We start from the raw sequence: 19259 nt of genomic DNA, 5'->3' as shown, positions 1-19259 counted from the left end.
ATTTTATGTAGCAGATTTATGTAAGCATGATTTCAAAAATTATCATTATCATTATTCAAAAATTATATACATCTACTTTGCTGATATTATGCAGTGTAGATATACTGAATAACATGCAGTAGCTCTGTCTGCAAAACTCGTGGGGAACATTAGCATAGATATTGAAAAATAAACACATATACAATGTGTATTCAATTTGAATTTAGATGTGTGTTTTGAAGGTGTCATTGTAATATTCCATCTCTTGGAATTCTTTGTGCACTTCAGTCAATAAGTGGGATAATCATCGATGGTTTCCTTTATTAACTTTGAATTCTGGTTGGCAAAATTTAGGCCTATGCTCGGCGCTTACAGCCTTTGAGCAGGGGGGATCTTTATCGTTCCACACCTGCTGTAAAACGGGGCCTCAATTTTTGCGGTTTCATACGAAGGACCACTCCATTTTGTCACCTCTTACGACAAGCAAGGGGTACTGAGGACCTATTCTAACCCGGATCCTGGGGAAGGGGGGGGGGGGTACTGAGGACCTGTTGTAACCTGAATCCTCATGGGACTAAAGATGTCAGACATACTGAAACAGATTTATATGTCAACATCAGAAAATTTCATTTTCATTAAACAGCATAATAAGAATACAGAGAAAGTGGTTAAAATGGCAAAATTTTTAATTCCAACAATTTCAAGAAATTGCTACTTCATAAATTCATATAAATTTATTGTGGATATCAGAAATCATTGTATAATAAACATACAATAGAGAAATATCAGCATAGGAGTTACTGCCCTTACAACATTATTTTGATTTAGATATTGATTGTTTATGTTTATCTATAAATTTTCAGTACCACATAGTTTACCAGATCTTTTATTATACTCAGTAAATAAAATTCCTCTAAAAAATGTATTTCTACCATGCACAAAGTTTAATTGAATGAAGTTTTTTTTTCAAAATCTTATGATGTCACATGGGGGTGGAGCTACCTTAACAATACTCTTGAACTTATCAAAGAATCATAAAATAGCAAGCATCCCACACTCTAGGCATGGTTCTTCTCATAAGCTTGATATGATATACCCACAAACAGAAAGTTTACACTCTCTTTACTCCGACAGAAAGTTTACACTCTCTTCACTCAGAAAGTTTACACTCTCTTTACTCCGACAGAAAGTTTACACTCTCTTCACTCAGACAGAAAGTTTACACTCTCTTCACTCAGACAGAAAGTTATACTGTTCCATCTTCACTATTTTACTTCACAAACAGATAATTTGCAATATCTTCACAACTTTTCTTACTTTACACTATCTTACTTCACAAGTAGAAAATGCACACTTTCTTCACTACTACATGTATCTTACTTCACAAACAGCAAAATTTATACTATTTTCATTACTCCAAGACTGACTTAAGTATACATACCAAGTCTACAAGTTCACTAGCAGCAGAACTCAGCGTAGTTGATTTTGGGTGCAACTTAGTTGATATATTAATTTTCATGGGTTGCCTCTAATGTTAAAATGTTTGATATTTTTTAAAAAGTCCATAAGGTTGTCATTTGTAATATAGCAGTAAGAGGAATATGTTGTTATTGTTTAGGACCTGAAGTGTTTGAGATGGATGAACATCCCAAGCCACAGACCACCCTGGAGGGTCTTACCAAATTACCTGCCCTGTTCAAGAAAGGAGGAACTGTTTCTGCAGGAAATGCATCAGTAAGCAAATATGTTAAACTTATAGATCAAAACTAGCACAAACCAATAATTATTCACAAATATATTCAACATGCAAGTACTTACAGATCAAAACTAGCACAAACCAGAAATTACAAAGTTCATGCCTAGCCAATGAAGTTGTGATGTTTTGCAAACCAGCTTTTATTCACTTGCTAGAAATTTGTGAGCACTGCTTTCTTCGTAACATTTGTTATCACTAGCCAGTCATTTTCAAAATATATACGTGCAATATGCTTATATTGACTGATTTACAAACATTTATTGTCCCTGTCTATAATATGCTTATATTCACTGATTTACAAACATTTATTGTCCCTAATGTCTATAATATGCTTATATTCACTGATTTACAAACATTTATTGTCCCTGTCTATAATATGCTTATATTCACTGATTTACAAACATTTATTGTCCCTAATGTCTATAATATGCTTATATTCACTGATTTACAAACATTTATTGTCCCTGTCTATAATATGCTTATATTCACTGATTTACAAATATTTATTGTCCCTGTCTATAATATGCTTATATTCACTGATTTACAAACATTTATTGTCCCTAATGTCTATAATATGCTTATATTCACTGATTTACAAACATTTATTGTCCCTGTCTATAATATGCTTATATTGACTGATTTACAAACATTTATTGTCCCTGTCTATAATATGCTTATATTGACTGATTTACAAACATTTATTGTCCCTGTCTACAATATGCTTATATTGACTGATTTACAAACATTTATTGTCCCTGTCTATAATATGCTTATATTCACTGATTTACAAACATTTATTGTCCCTAATGTCTATAATATGCTTATATTGACTGATTTACAAACATTTATTGTCCCTGTCTATAATATGCTTATATTCACTGATTACAAATATTTATTGTCCCTGTCTATAATATGCTTATATTCACTGATTTACAAGCATTTATTGTCCCTGTCTATAATATGCTTATATTGACTGATTTACAAACATTTATTGTCCCTAATGTCTATAATATGCTTATATTGACTGATTTACAAACATTTATTGTCCCAAATGTGATTTTTGTTTTAAAAATAACATCAAAAATGAAAACTGGTATTCATTTTATATTTTGAAATGATCATACTTAGAATAATAGAAAAAAAGCTGGTGTTGCAATATTTTTTTCCATGTGTATACATGTCTGTAACATAAACACAAATTTAATGACAGGGTGTGTGTGATGGTGCAGCAGCTGTAGTGGTTGCTAGCGGTGCTGCTGTGAAGCAACATAACCTGACCCCATTAGCTCGCCTTGTTGCTTATGGCATCTCTGGTAAATTATGTTAATATTTTTTCCAACATTCAATCTGGATTTTGTATGTTAAATGTTGAAGTTATTGACCAGTTTGTTTGTGAAGGTTGTGATCCCAAAATAATGGGTATCGGACCTGCCCCAGCATCCAGAGCTGCCTTAAAAGCTGCAGGAAAAAGTATAGAAGACATGGAAATTGTTGAGGTGAGATTGAAATGACAACTATATAAAATTCTAATAAAAACCGTAACTATATAAAATTCTAATAAATACTGTAAGATTGGTAAGAGTTCATCGTGAGAATGGCTTTTTATACCTTTCCAGGTGAATGAAGCTTTTGCACCACAGTATCTAGCAGTTCAGAAAGAACTGGGTCTGAACAATGACATCACTAATATGAATGGTGGAGCTATAGCTCTTGGTCATCCTCTGGCAGCCTCAGGAACAAGAATTACAGGACATTTGGCTCACGAATTGCAGTATGTGTTCTAATAGAAGATTACACATATACATGTATAAACAATCTTGCCACAGTTATTTTCATCTTTAAAGAGACACTACAGCTCATTTTGCGCAAAAATCATGAAATGACAATTTTCCCAGCGCTTTCTCAAATTTTGTTGCATAGTTGAAATATAAACGTCGCGAAAATGATGCTTATCTCAAGTTGAAAATTCTCGTTTTAACGTAAGAATTAATACTTTTTGATGGCCTATACAAAAACTATTGGGTCTCCTCCTTTCGGTCCTCAGACACATGCGCATAGATGGTAAACGGTGCAGCATGTCGTCCAGTGAGAGAAAATGTAGTGGATAGATCCAGAATTTTGACAGATTCTGCAAGAAAAGAGGTAAAAATAGAATGAGATAAAACTCATATGTGAACCAAAATTTACATTGGGTTTAGTATGACCATTGGAAAACCAAGTGCTAGGAGAAATACACGCATGACTCGGTGGCGGATCTAGGATTTCAGAAGGTTGGGGGGGATGTCAAAGTCAAAGTACTCAGCCATTTTGGGTGCCAAATCTGGAGGTTTATTCACAATTTGTGACGTAAAAAGGGAGGAGGGGAGGGGTCTGACCCCCTTTAAATCTGTCATTGGGACTAGCCAAGACACTGCTTTAAAAGTAAGTGCTATTTTTATCTGATCACGACACGTGTTAGTTTGAAAACATTGCATGTCAATAGGAACATGGAAGGGTTTATGTGAAAATAATGATTTATGATTAATTATAGGAAGCAGGGAATAATTTCATACTTGAAAGGCGAATGTGGACCCCCTAGGGGGTATTTGAGTAATTTTCTACACAACACTTTCTACACAACACTGTCATTCAAAATCATGTGATGTAAATAAGCATTAAAAAGTCCGAGTCAGCATGAAGAAACCTTTGAATTTCGGATGATCTACAAAACACAGTTGAGAGCAAATTGATGCATCTAAATTGTTCAAAATTGTCAGTATCGATATGATTTTTATCATTTTATCAAGACGTGTTTTAAAAAACACTTCATTAAAATGTGGAAAATGAGCTGTAGTGTGCCAGGGTGTCAAGTCCCAATTTATTCTTATATTTTCCTATAAACTTGAAGGTTCCTATATTTTCCCTATAAGTCATTAAAATCCCTATAAAGCCCTGTATATCCCCAAAAAAATGACAGTCCTATTTTCAAAAATGATAAAAAAGGAGGAAAAAAACCCCCAAAAATCCAGAAGCTGATGCTAGATTGATATTCAGTTAATAGATTGTTATGAAGAGAATAATTATAATAATTGTATAAAAACTATCTATTGGATGGAAAACTGTCCACATCTGAAAGGATTTTGTCTTTGTTTATTTTTGATATTATTTCTTCTCAATAAACTTTTATACAAATTCTTTAATAAAACCCCTATTTATTCCTATAAATCTGTTGTAAAAATACCTATATTTGTCCTATAAACTGCAAAAAAAAATTTCCTATAATCCTATATTTTTTAGACCAAAAGTGGCTTGACACCCTGAGTGTCTCTTTAAATATTTACTGGAAATGTGTCCCATATTTTTTTTTTTTTTTTAAATGTGTCCCATATTACTGTTGAGATACATGTATTAAGATCTAGACAATTTCCCTTGCAGACGACAGAATAAGAAGCTTGCTTTGGGTTCAGCCTGTATTGGTGGAGGACAAGGAATTACTGTTATTCTGGAAAAATGTTGAGAGCAATGAGTTTGTGTGACTAAGAGAATGAGAATCAAGTGTTATTCAGATCATACTGACTGTGATATTACATGTACATGCATACATGTACGTGTCTATGAAGCATTTCAACAGAGACATTGAAATTATATGTACACCAATAAAATACCATTTTTTGTACGGTAATTTATTCTTCAACTCGATGGACTACATATATTAACACTTGAATGCAGCTGAGTTCTATTTCATACGTTTTTGAGTTCTATTTCATACCTTTTTTATAAACTTTACGGAGAACCAAGTGACCAGTTAACAATATCTAAATGTATGCCTTAATAAATTAGATGTATGCCAAAACAAATTATTACCAGTGGGTTTAGTACAATATTATTTTGTGTGTATCAGACATAAAAGATAGCTTCCTCTTTCCTGGCATGTTCATTACTAACAATCCAGATATATGGGGCAGGTCTGTGTGGAGGTAAATCACTAACAATCCAGAGACATGGGGCAGGTCTGTATGGAGGTAAATCACTAACAATCCAGAGACATGGGACAGGTCTGTATGGAGGTAAAATCACTAACAATCCAGAGACATGGGACAGGTCTGTATGGAGGTAAATCACTAACAATCCAGAGACATGGGACAGGTCTGTATGGAGGTAAATCACTAACAATCCAGAGACATGGGAGCGGGTCTGTATGGAGGTAAATCACTAACAATCCAGAGACATGGGGCAGGTCTGTATGGAGGTAAAATCACTAACAATCCAGAGACATGGGGCAGGTCTGTATGGAGGTAAATCACTAACAATCCAGAGACATGGGACAGGTCTGTATGGAGGTAAATCACTAACAATCCAGAGACATGGGAGCGGGTCTGTATGGAGGTAAATCACTAACAATCCAGAGACATGTTCAGGTCTGTATGGAGGTAAATCACTAACAATCCAGAGACATGGGACAGGTCTGTATGGAGGTAAAATCACTAACAATCCAGAGACATGGGACAGGTCTGTATGGAGGTAAATCACTAACAATCCAGAGACATGGGACAGGTCTGTATGGAGGTAAATCACTAACAATCCAGAGACATGGGAGCGGGTCTGTATGGAGGTAAATCACTAACAATCCAGAGACATGGGGCAGGTCTGTATGGAGGTAAAATCACTAACAATCCAGAGACATGGGGCAGGTCTGTATGGAGGTAAATCACTAACAATCCAGAGACATGGGACAGGTCTGTATGGAGGTAAATCACTAACAATCCAGAGACATGGGAGCGGGTCTGTATGGAGGTAAATCACTAACAATCCAGAGACATGGGGCAGGTCTGTATGGAGGTAAAATCACTAACAATCCAGAGACATGGGACAGGTCTGTATGGAGGTAAATCACTAACAATCCAGAGACATGGGACAGGTCTGTATGGAGGTAAATCACTAACAATCCAGAGACATGGGACAGGTCTGTATGGAGGTAAATCACTAACAATCCAGAGACATGGGGCAGGTCTGTATGGAGGTAAATCACTAACAATCCAGAGACATGGGGCAGGTCTGTGTGGAGGTAAAATCACTAACAATCCAGAGACATGGGGCAGGTATGTATGGAGGTAAAATCACTAACAATCCAGAGACATGAGACAGGTCTGTATGGAGGTAAAATCACTAACAATCCAGAGACATGGGACAGGTCTGTATGGAGGTAAAATCACTAACAATCCAGAGACATGGGACAGGTCTGTATGGAGGTAAATCACTAACAATCCAGAGACATGGGAGCGGGTCTGTATGGAGGTAAATCACTAACAATCCAGAGACATGGGGCAGGTCTGTATGGAGGTAAAATCACTAACAATCCAGAGACATGGGACAGGTCTGTATGGAGGTAAATCACTAACAATCCAGAGACATGGGAGCGGGTCTGTATGGAGGTAAATCACTAACAATCCAGAGACATGGGACAGGTCTGTATGGAGGTAAAATCACTAACAATCCAGAGACATGGGACAGGTCTGTATGGAGGTAAATCACTAACAATCCAGAGACATGGGAGCGGGTCTGTATGGAGGTAAATCACTAACAATCCAGAGACATGGGACAGGTCTGTATGGAGGTAAAATCACTAACAATCCAGAGACATGGGACAGGTCTGTATGGAGGTAAAATCACTAACAATCCAGAGACATGGGACAGGTCTGTATGGAGGTAAATCACTAACAATCCAGAGACATGGGAGCGGGTCTGTATGGAGGTAAATCACTAACAATCCAGAGACATGGGGCAGGTCTGTATGGAGGTAAAATCACTAACAATCCAGAGACATGGGGCAGGTCTGTATGGAGGTAAATCACTAACAATCCAGATATATGGGAGCGGGTCTGTATGGAGGTAAATCACTAACAATCCAGATATATGGGAGTGGGTCTGTATGGAGGTAAATCACTAACAATCCAGATATATGGGAGCGGGTCTGTATGGAGGTAAATCACTAACAATCCAGATATATGGGAGCGGGTCTGTATGGAGGTAAATCACTAACAATCCAGATATATGGGAGTGGGTCTGTATGGAGGTAAATCACTAACAATCCAGATATATGGGAGCGGGTCTGTATGGAGGTAAATCACTAACAATCCAGAGACATGGGAGCGGGTCTGTATGGAGGTAAATCACTAACAATCCAGAGACATGGGAGCGGGTCTGTATGGAGGTAAATCACTAACAATCCAGAGACATGGGAGCGGGTCTGTATGGAGGTAAATCACTAACAATCCAGAGACATGGGGCAGGTCTATGGAGGTAAATGGAATCAGTGTAACTGTTATTCTGTTAAGGGATTGTAGGACCTAAAATAAACAAGTGAAGATGACAAACAGTGATCAATGTCATAAATCCTATAAAGAATGCAAAATCGAGAATAGGGTAAAATGGATCCCTGGAAATGCCAGAGGTGAGATCAGGTGCCCAGAAGAAGTAACCACTCCCTGTTGACTGGTCATGTACATGTAAACAAAGTAATCTGTAGTTAAAATCAGTATGTCAAGAACAACCTAACAATTGGTATGAAACACATTGGATAGATTCGACCTATTATCAGGTTGAATTTGTATTTAATTATATCATTTTAACGACTATAGAATTTGTGAATGCTGACCGCCTTCCTACTCCAAAGACTGTAAACCCCTGTAACATAAATTATTTGTCAGTTGTATAATGTATCGATGACCTAACCTCAAATTAGTCCAGCTGATTGGTGAAAAAATTGCTCACAAGAGGAAAGTGTGATGATCAGAGAAAATTCAGATTAATTTGTTAGAACTCTTTTATGCAATGAAAAGTTCAAAACTAGGACAGGTTATCATTCTATCAAAATCATTATAGGTATATAATTAGCGCAGTCACTGTAGCTCCTCACTTTGTTGGTAGAAGTCAAGTAGAAAACAAGTTCGGTAAGACAGGGATTAGGACAATCTTTTTAATAAAAGATACCAATCTAATTAAAAGCAGATCCTAAAATAAGCTCACAATCGCTACTTACGCAGAGTATACGGCGCGGATCTAAGAAGTCTGATTTTAATTAGATTGTAAAAGAAACATACTTAGTTAAGTGAGCCAGCAACTGAATCAACAAGTTCCCCACCCATTTTTATAGAGTTTATACCAGCTAAGAATTAATCATAGCCCCGTCTCAGAAGTTGTAAATAAGTAAGAATTAATCATAGCCCCGTCTCAGAAGTTGTAAATAAGTAAGAATTAATCATAGCCCCGTCTCAGAAGTTGTAAATAAGTAAGAATTAATCATAGCCCCGTCTCAGAAGTTGTAAATAAGTAAGAATTAATCATAGCCCCGTCTCAGAAGTTGTAAATAAGTAAGAATTAATCATAGCCCCGTCTCAGAAGTTGTAAATAAGTAAGAATTAATCATAGCCCCGTCTCAGAAGTTGTAAATAAGTAAGAATTAATCATAGCCCCGTCTCAGAAGTTGTAAATAAGTAAGAATTAATCATAGCCCCGTCTCAGAAGTTGTAAATAAGTAAGAATTAATCATAGCCCCGTCTCAGAAGTTGTAAATAAGTAAGAATTAATCATAGCCCCGTCTCAGAAGTTGTAAATAAGTAAGAATTAATCATAGCCCCGTCTCAGAAGTTGTAAATAAGTAAGAATTAATCATAGCCCCGTCTCAGAAGTTGTAAATAAGTAAGAATTAATCATAGCCCCGTCTCAGAAGTTGTAAATAAGTAAGAATTAATCATAGCCCCGTCTCAGAAGTTGTAAATAAGTGTTTTATTATTTTCTTTTTAACGATTATCAGAAATTATCTTGGCTTTCATGTATCCCACGAATCAGAACAAATCATTTTATATTAGCAGTTAACTCCGAGTCAGTTAAAATTGTGGAAAATAGTTTTATTTTTAGTTATATATGTGTATTATATTTTGTAAATCTGCTCGGTCTTAAACATGTCACAAAACACCAAATTTGGCATGGTGGTACATGTCTACTGAGCAATATTGGCCATGGACCCACTTTCAAAATTTAATATGGCCGCTATATGATGTATGTTTTTAATCGTTTGTTTGATATCATCACTATTATTATTGCTAGAAGTTAAAATGTTTGCACCATTGATCTATGCACGGTGGTTACTTAGAAAAGTCAAATAATCAAAATTAGTAAAAATTTAATATGACCTTCATTTCTTAAAATGGTGCCCATTAGTAGTACTTGCTTACATCAAAATTGCGACATTAGTGTTCATCAGATCATTGAGCGAGGGCAATTCCCCACTGTATAACTTATCACTCCTTTGTTCTTGATCATCCAAACTCTGTTAGATGTGTACCTATATGTATTCTTTCCCGTGATATAGTCAGTACCAGAAGTCAGAAAATGGGAAATTCGCTGTGAAGAAATATCGCAGGAGATTTTCAGTAGGCAAAAGACCAAACTTAGGGCATCACGAGCAGATTCATCGTCGGAATCCACGGTTTTCTCTCGGTTACACTGCGTTGAATGGACAGAAAACCCGTGGGTTTCGACGTTGGAACAGGTCAAGAGTCGACAAAGCGCATTTTCAAAACAAGTAAAAAAAATTCTGTTCAGTTATAAAACATATGGGTGATCCTTTCTTGAAACACAGCGAGGATTTATTAATAGTAGACACATGGGGTATTGTTGACAAAAAGTTGTAGAAACAGTTTGAAAGGTAGAAGGTATTGAAAAACAGCAATTTCACCAGTTTATAACAGAACGATTAGAGAGTAATTCAAAATCTATAATACGAATCAATTAAGGAAATTAAGCTCTTTTTATTCAGTCGTCAACAACCTATAACAATATCAAAGGAGAAGCATCAGATTGTACATGTATCATTGAAACAACTGTTTTTTCAGTTACACATATATATATATTTCATGCCAAGTTTGACATGGTGATCTTGTGGAATTTTTCAAACATGAGAACGAAGGCTATCCACCGTCCCGATCACAATTTGGTAAATTACGCCATGGATCAAAACAAGATCTTGCACAACTAGAGAAAATTACTGAATCGCTCAGTGAGGCTTCGAAAGTTGATGCTTTGGTTATAGATGGTGCTTCCTTATTAACAATGCTGAAGCCAATTAGGCGGAGTAAGATGTGTGAAGATTACTTCAAAGATATTAATAGAAGATGAATTAGTGTGACGTGTATGTTTTTCCATTGGATCGCTATACTGATACATAATTCCACTGAAGCTCTGACAAACGTCTCCATATGAGTGAACATTTTTCGAGTGGGACTTTAAAGAATATACAATCAACTGAAGCTCAGTGACAACACCAAATTGAATTAAACTTTTTATTAACTCAAAGCTACATTACACTGGTAGTGGATAAGAATGACTGCATAATTTGTGTAGGAATCTAGGGATTCTAGTATACCAATGAACGGTGGGTAAAACTAGTAGCCCCGCTTTGATGAGAGTGCCAGGAAGGCCTCAAGCCCATGTCTTATATTTCAAACCATGCATGGTTTTCATCCTTTCCCTAGCTTGCAACCGCCGCGGTGGTCTAGAGGTAGAGCGTTCGCCCTGCATGTGGAAGGTCGGGGTTCGAATCCCGGCCGTGACAGACCTAAGCCGTTAAAATAGGTAGTGACAGTTCCATCGCCAAACGCTAGGCATGTCACGGGTCCTCGGTGATGACCTTAAAAGCGGATGTCCCGTGTCACAGTAAGTGTGGCACGCAAAAGCATCCTCATTGATCAGTGGCCGTAAGCGCCGAGCATAGGCTTAAGGTAGAGATTGATAGGTTGATGCTAAAAAAATTAACCATTGAATTTTTTTAATTTTGATATATGTTTATGATGAAGCTTCGATATAAAACATAATAAAAAATCAATGTAGGTAATCGACCTTGTTTTTGAGAAATATGGCGATTTTAACAACACCTTCTTTAGTCCTTGTAAAGCGTAAAAAGTGAAGAAAAATAAGTAGAGAGCAATATACAAATAGAGCTATAACATTTTTATTGTAAAAAGGATCATAATCTTGTGATAAGTGAATCAAGAATGTGACCTTGAATGTGTGTTGGTTCCTTCACATGCTGTATGAGGTTACGATCGTCTAGGGATTGCAAAAACCTACACTCTTCAGTGTCATGGGGATTGTCAACATAAACGTAAAATTTAAGTCACCCATAATCATCCATTCTTGAGGATGCATGGTATTTCCATCAAGAAAGAAATCCCATTCTTGAAAAAACTATTTGAATTGAGGCCATTTGTCAAAGATTGTGGTGGTCTGTAAATGATGCACAAGTTCATTCGAAGTTCGTAGTTGTTAATAGAAATTTCGAGATGCTCAAACTGGATGAAGTTTTCGGTGTTTGTCTGCACTGCGACAACATCGATTCCTCTTTTAAAAATGAAGGCAATCCCTCCACCGCGACGATCATTGTCATGATCACGCCGAATGATGTCATAGCCTGTTGGTTCAAGTTCGTTTACTACAGCCTCGTCAACAGATGACCCAAGTTAGGTTTCAGTGATGGCAATTAAATCTAGGTCCCCAGATGTACTCACAAACTGACAAAGATTTCCTCTTTACAGATCTACAGTTAATGACAGAAAGTGAAAACGATTTTGATGAGAATTTTCTTTCCACTAATGGAATTTGTTTAATTGTTCTTGTTCTATGTATTTTAGTGGTTTTACACATATCAATATTACTATGTGAAACGTGCATGGGAATCTTGCGAATCGTTTCATAGCTCTGTTCTAAAACAGATATTTGCAAAATGTTATATGGATTCACGTATTCTGCTGGTTACATAGATATCCACTAGTACTACAACCTATTATGAATAGTACTACAACCTATAATAACTAGTACTACAACCTATTATGACTAGTACTACAACCTATAATGACTCTAGTACTACAACTTATAATGACTAGTACTACAACCTATAATAACTAGTACTACAACCTATAATAACTTGTACTACAACCTAGAATGACTAGTACTACAACCTAGAATGACTCTAGTACAACAACCTATAATGACTAGTACTACAACCTATAATGACTAGTACTACAACCTATAATGACTTGTACTACAACCTATAATGACTAGTACTACAACCTATAATGACTAGTACTACAAAGTATAATGACTAGTACTACAACCTATAATGACTAGTACTACAACCTATAATGACCAGTACTGCAACCTATAATGACTTGTACTACAACCTATAATGACTAGTACAACCTATAATGACTAGTACTACAACCGATAATGACTAGTACTACAACCTATAATGACTAGTACTACAACCTATAGTGACTAGTACAACAACTTATAATGACTTGAATGTTCCTATTAAATCTAGTACTACAACCTATATTGACTAGTACTACAACCTATAATGACTAGTACTACAACCTATAATGACTAGTACTACAAAGTATAATGACTAGTACTACAACCTATAATGACTAGTACTACAACCTATAATGACTAGTACTGCAACCTATAATGACTTGTACTACAACCTATAATGACTAGTACAACCTATAATGACTAGTACTACAACCTATAATGACTAGTACTACAACCTATAATGACTAGTACTATAACCTATAGTGACTAGTACAACAACTTATAATGACTTGAATGTTCCTATTAAATCTAGTACTTCAACCTATAATGACTAGTGCTACAACCTATAATGACTTGTACTACAACCTATAATGACTAGTACTACAAAGTATAATGACTAGTACTACAACCTATAATGACTAGTACTGCAACCTATAATGACTTGTACTACAACCTATAATGACTAGTACTACAACCTACAATGACTAGTACTGCAACCTATAATGACTTGTACTACAACCTATAATGACTAGTACTACAACCTATAATGCCTATTTCCAAAACCTATAATGACTTGTACTACAACCTATATTGACTAGTACAACAACCTATAATGATTTGTACTACAACTTATAATGACTTGTACTACAACCTATAATGACTAGTACAACAACCTATATTGACTAGTACTACAACCTATAATGACTAGTACTACAACCTATAATGACTAGTACTACAAAGTATAATGACTAGTACTACAACCTATAATGACTAGTACTACAACCTATAATGACTTGTACTACAACCTATAATGACTAGTACAACAACCTATATTGACTAGTACTACAACCTATAATGACTAGTACTACAACCTATAATGACTTGTACTACAACCTATAATGACTAGTACTTCAACTTATAATGACTAGTACTACAACCTATAATGACTAGTACTACAACCTATAATGACTTGAATGTTCCTACTGAATCTAGTACAACAACCTATAATGACTAGTACTACAACCTATAATGACTAGTACTACAAAGTATTATGACTAGTACTACAACCTATAATGACTAGTACTGCAACCTATAATGACTTGTACTACAACCTATAATGACTAGTACAACCTATAATGAATAGTACTACAACCTATAATGACTAGTACTACAACCTATATTGACTAGTACTACAACCTATAATGACTTGTACTACAACCTATAATGACTAGTACTTCAACTTATAATGACTAGTACTACAACCTATAATGACTAGTACTACAACCTATAATGACTTGAATGTTCCTACTGAATCTAGTACAACAACCTATAATGACTAGTACTACAACCTATAATGACTAGTACTACAAAGTATTATGACTAGTACTACAACCTATAATGACTAGTACTGCAACCTATAATGACTTGTACTACAACCTATAATGACTAGTACAACCTATAATGAATAGTACTACAACCTATAATGACTAGTACTACAACCTATAATGACTAGTACTACAACCTATAATGACTAGTACTTCAACCTATAATGACTAGTACTACAACCTATAATGACTAGTACTTCAACCTATAATGACTAGTACTACAACCTATAATGACTTGTACTACAACCTATAATGACTAGTACTTCAACCTATAATGACTAGTACTACAACCTATAATGACTTGAATGTTCCTATTGAATCTAGTACTACAACCTATATTGACTAGTACTACAACCTATAATGACTAGTACTACAACCTATAATGACTAGTACTACGAGTTATAATGACTAGTACTACAACCTATAATGACTAGTACTACAACCTATAATGACTAGTACTACAACCTATAATGACTAGTACTACAACCTATAATGACTAGTACTACAACCTATAATGACTAGTACTACAACCTATAATGACTTGAATGTTCCTATTGAATCTAGTACTACAACCTATATTGACTAGTACTACAACCTATAATGACTAGTACTACAACCTATAATGACTAGTACTACGAGTTATAATGACTAGTACTACAACCTATAATGACTAGTACTACAAGTTATAATGACTAGTACTACAACCTATAATGACTAGTACTACAACCTATAATGACTAGTACTACAACCTATAATGACTAGTACTACAAGTTATAATGACTTGAATGTTCCTATTGAATCTAGTACTCCAACCTATAATGACTAGTACTACAATCTATGATGACTAGTACTACAACCTATAATGACTAGTACTACAATCTATGATGACTAGTACTACAACCTATAATGATTAGTACTACAACCTATAATGCCTTGAATGTTCCTATTGAACCTGCGTTCCGCTTTGGTGCCTCGTCGCGTACTTGAACTCCCAGGAAGTTTAGTCAGACGTGCTAAACCCATTGTACAACAATTTGATACAAAATCGTGTAAGAGAATTCGTGGTACACAAAACGAACATGTTACATGGCTTACGAAATCTGGGACAGAGGTCTTTATTAGTACTAACTCAAACAGATGGGAAAAAATTCACTTTCTATATTTTTATCATTCAAGTATAACAAAATAAAATACTGAATACAAAAGATATTCCGTAAAGAGGGGCGGGTGAGCAAAACCAAAGACACGGGTAATATTTGCGCAAGCTTATAACGAAAGTCGCATAAATCGAATAAAACGCTTGTTCAACTATTTACTGGACGTAAAAGCATTGCTACATGAAAAAGTCAATAACTGAATGAAACGAAAAAGTACGAAAACTACCAAAGATAAAAGTACGAAAACTACCAAAGATAAAAGTACGAAAACTACCAAAGATAAAAGTACGAAAACTACCAAAGATAAAAACATGACATGTATGTACTTACTGCTTTTTGTGTCTATTACAAACAATAAATTGATGTTAAAATCCACCTGTGATGTCATTCTATTGTTTAAGCGCTCCATTATTTATAAGGAATGGAGAGCTTCAGACAACTACTTAGTGATGTTCTGTTAAATGTGATTTTTATGAGTAAGCGGGTTATGCGTTTTTTTTCTGCGATGATTGCTATCTTTATCACACGGTGAAAAATCAAAGAAATGCATTTTACCAGGTATTGTTTATATTTTTTATGCATTTTCAAAAAATATAAACTAGAATTAAGTTCTAAAATATCATATGGTTGACCCATTTGTTTCGTTAAACGGAACAACCAATGCACTATTTGACCTTGATGACGTTCAATATTTCGTAATGATTATGCAGACAAGTGGTACTAGAAACCAGATCGAACTAGCCTTTGGCCGCGTCAAACCTAAGGCGTTAACAAGGGCAGTGATTGCTCATTCGTCAAACGCTCGGCATTTAGAAGCGAGATTCACGGGTCTTTCAGATATGACCTTAAAAACGGAAGTCCCGTCTCGCGGTAGGCATTGGCACGATAAAGAACCCTCACTGGTACGTCCCTGAGAGCTAAGCATAGGTCTAAATTTGTGGTACTTCACCTACAACTGGTGACGTTTCAATATGAGTGATGGGACGTGAAACAGACAAACAAAATACGTTGAACTGACAAATACCGTTCTAAAAATAGAACATCTAGAATCTTGTCCTGGTCACACATGTGAATCAAGTGCAGATGTATTACACAACATATTGTAGAATTACAAATTAAACAATTGTATAATATCATACATCTCCTATTTTATGGAAAATACACATGAAAACCACAAGAAAAAGGTTGACTTGTCCAAACATTTAGTTTGGATCTCAAAAAGGGGCATTACAAAGTGTATCCCTTTGCAATTCAACCATCTTGAAAACGAATATAGGAACCCAGAGCGGTTACCCTATGATATGAAACATACCGGTATACCACGTACACAAAAAAGGTGTATTGAAATTATACATTTCAAGGTGCACAAGGGGATGCTGTCAAGTATAATAGAAATGATACAAATGGTGTCAAATACACTGAATACACTAAATATTCACAAACCGAACGGGGCGTCTCAGAAACGCACTTACGTTCACACACTAATATCAATGATTTGGTATAGGTAAAACTCTTTTATTCGAGATGTGAAATGTGTACTAATTTGGGTTAGTGTTAGTGTATATGGTAAATATTACAGATCATATTTTCTGTGAGTATTATAAACTAGTCATTTTGGCCCGACGGCAGATCCTGGCGGCGCTAGTTTGTCATGAATCTTAGTGCGGATTCAGGGCAGATAGATCAACCATCTACATGATTTTCTCTGTGAGACAACTGTAGAAGTACCAAGAGCAAAACGAACCGCTTTTCCTTGCCTTCATAGATCTGACAAAGGCGTTTGACCTCTTCTAACTCCTGAAGAAGATCGGCTGTCCTCCGAAGTTGCACTCCATCATTGTGTCCTTCCATACCAACATGCTCAGCACAGTGAGCTACAACGGCTCAACATCAGACCCGTTCCCCATCAACAGCAGAGTCAAGCAGGGATGTGTACTCGTCCCTACCCTCTTCAGGATTTTTTTCTCGATGCCCCTGGCCAAAAACTTCAGGGATGGGGTCTACCTGCAGACGCAGTCCGACGGCAGGCTGTACAACCTGGTCAGGCTACGAGCCAATATACCAAAGTCAAGCATGTTGCCATAAGGGAGGCCCTCTTTGCCGACTATGCTGCCTTGGCAACGCACACCGAATAAACACTCCCAGCAGCCTATTATTAATTGATTCGCTCTCGCGTGCGATGAATTTGGCCTCACGATCAGCATAAAAAAGACTGAAGTGACGGGGCAGAGATCTGACTCCCCCCGAGCATCCATATAGGGAGTCAACCTCTCTCTTGAGCTAGAGATTAACTTGAGGATCGCCAAAACAGCAGCAGTGATGTCCAAGTTACACAAGAAGGTGTAAGTCAACAACAGCCTGACTGACGATGAATACTAAGATTCAAGTGTACAGAGCCTGTGTCTTGTTCCGATTCCTCTACTGCAGGAAAACTTGGACATCATACGCCGCCCAGGAAAAGCGACTGAACAGCTGTCTAAGACGCATACTTCGGATCAAATGACAGGAAAGAGTCCCTAACACTGACGTGCTGGAGCTCACTGGACTGCCCAGCATCTACATCCTCCTGAACCATCTCCGCTAACTAGGCCACGTTTGCAGAATGGAGCATGGCTGGATTCCCAAGGATTTGCTGTGGGGGAGCTTTGGTAGGTTCCAGACCCTATGTCCGCCACAGACTGCACTTCAAATACACCTGCAAAAGGGACATGGAGATTGCTAGAATCGACACTTTGCAGTATCCCGGGACTCCTGGATATCTACTGTACAGAAGGGTACCAAGCAGAACGCATCAACTGCCTTAAGAAGAGAGCCAACCGCAAGTCCAGCTGTACAGATCAGGCGTCGAAGACCCACACCTGTAGCCTTTGCGATAAAGACTGCCACTCCTGCATCAGCCTTCACAGTCACACGAGGAGATGCAGCGATCGGACCTGAATCAGTCATCATCTCTCGAGGCGGAAGGAGGCCGACAACGACGACAATGTCTACTCTGTAAACAATTAACCCCTCAATATGCTAAGCTTTTTTTAATTAAATGAATTACTTGAAGATTCAAAAGAGTCGAGTCGTGGTAGTGACCAGTCGGAACAGAAGGGGAGAGATATCTAGAAGACATGATTCATCGACAGAGAAAGGGAGAATTGTGAATTTACAAGACACGATTACCGTAGTCCACACATTGGTGAGCTGTCGGGAAAGGGATAGTTTTTAAATTATTAGAAGGCTACGACTACTACAATAGTGTTTCCACAACACAACTTCACATAGCTGTCGGGCATAATGAAATAGTCGGATCGGCAATGAAAGAATTTATGACGGCGTCTATCTGACCTTAAGTAGTAGGATGCACAAGAAAATTGTATTGGATCAAAAACATGATAAACTTACATCTACCCCTATCTTTCTTTGTATTGATTATCCCTTCTCGTGCTTCTCTCAGATATCTGATAAACAGGAGATCCTTCCTAAATTATTTTCTCTAAAGGGTTACAACCAGTTCAAGAAAATGTTTCATACTGGCTCAAGGGTCACAATCGCATTGAAAAATCATTGAATGAAAATTAATACATGTCTTTAGTGGGTGATTTAATTTATCTATATTGATATATATCGTGTAGATAACTTCGAGCACGT

The 19259-nt window shown here is 36.6% G+C and overlaps 1 protein-coding gene across 1 annotated transcript in view; it reads left to right on the top strand.

The window, feature by feature from the left end:
- Positions 1-5571, top strand: part of LOC125648424 (3-ketoacyl-CoA thiolase, mitochondrial-like) — an 18472-nt gene extending 12901 nt beyond the window's left edge. Inside the window, exons 7-11 of the mRNA XM_048875535.2 lie at positions 1598-1713; positions 2946-3048; positions 3134-3231; positions 3352-3506; positions 5150-5571. Of these exons, the coding sequence (XP_048731492.1) occupies positions 1598-1713; positions 2946-3048; positions 3134-3231; positions 3352-3506; positions 5150-5231 (554 nt within the window). The 3' untranslated portion in view covers positions 5232-5571. The remainder of the gene's footprint in view (positions 1-1597; positions 1714-2945; positions 3049-3133; positions 3232-3351; positions 3507-5149) is intronic.
- Positions 5572-19259: the final 13688 nt, after the last annotated feature.

The sequence above is a fragment of the Ostrea edulis genome, chromosome 6, assembly GCF_947568905.1.
Source record: "Ostrea edulis chromosome 6, xbOstEdul1.1, whole genome shotgun sequence".
Taxonomy (NCBI): Eukaryota; Metazoa; Mollusca; class Bivalvia; order Ostreida; family Ostreidae; genus Ostrea; species Ostrea edulis.
Note: the sequence above shows the minus strand (reverse complement) of the source record. Positions and strands in the feature narration are given on the sequence as shown.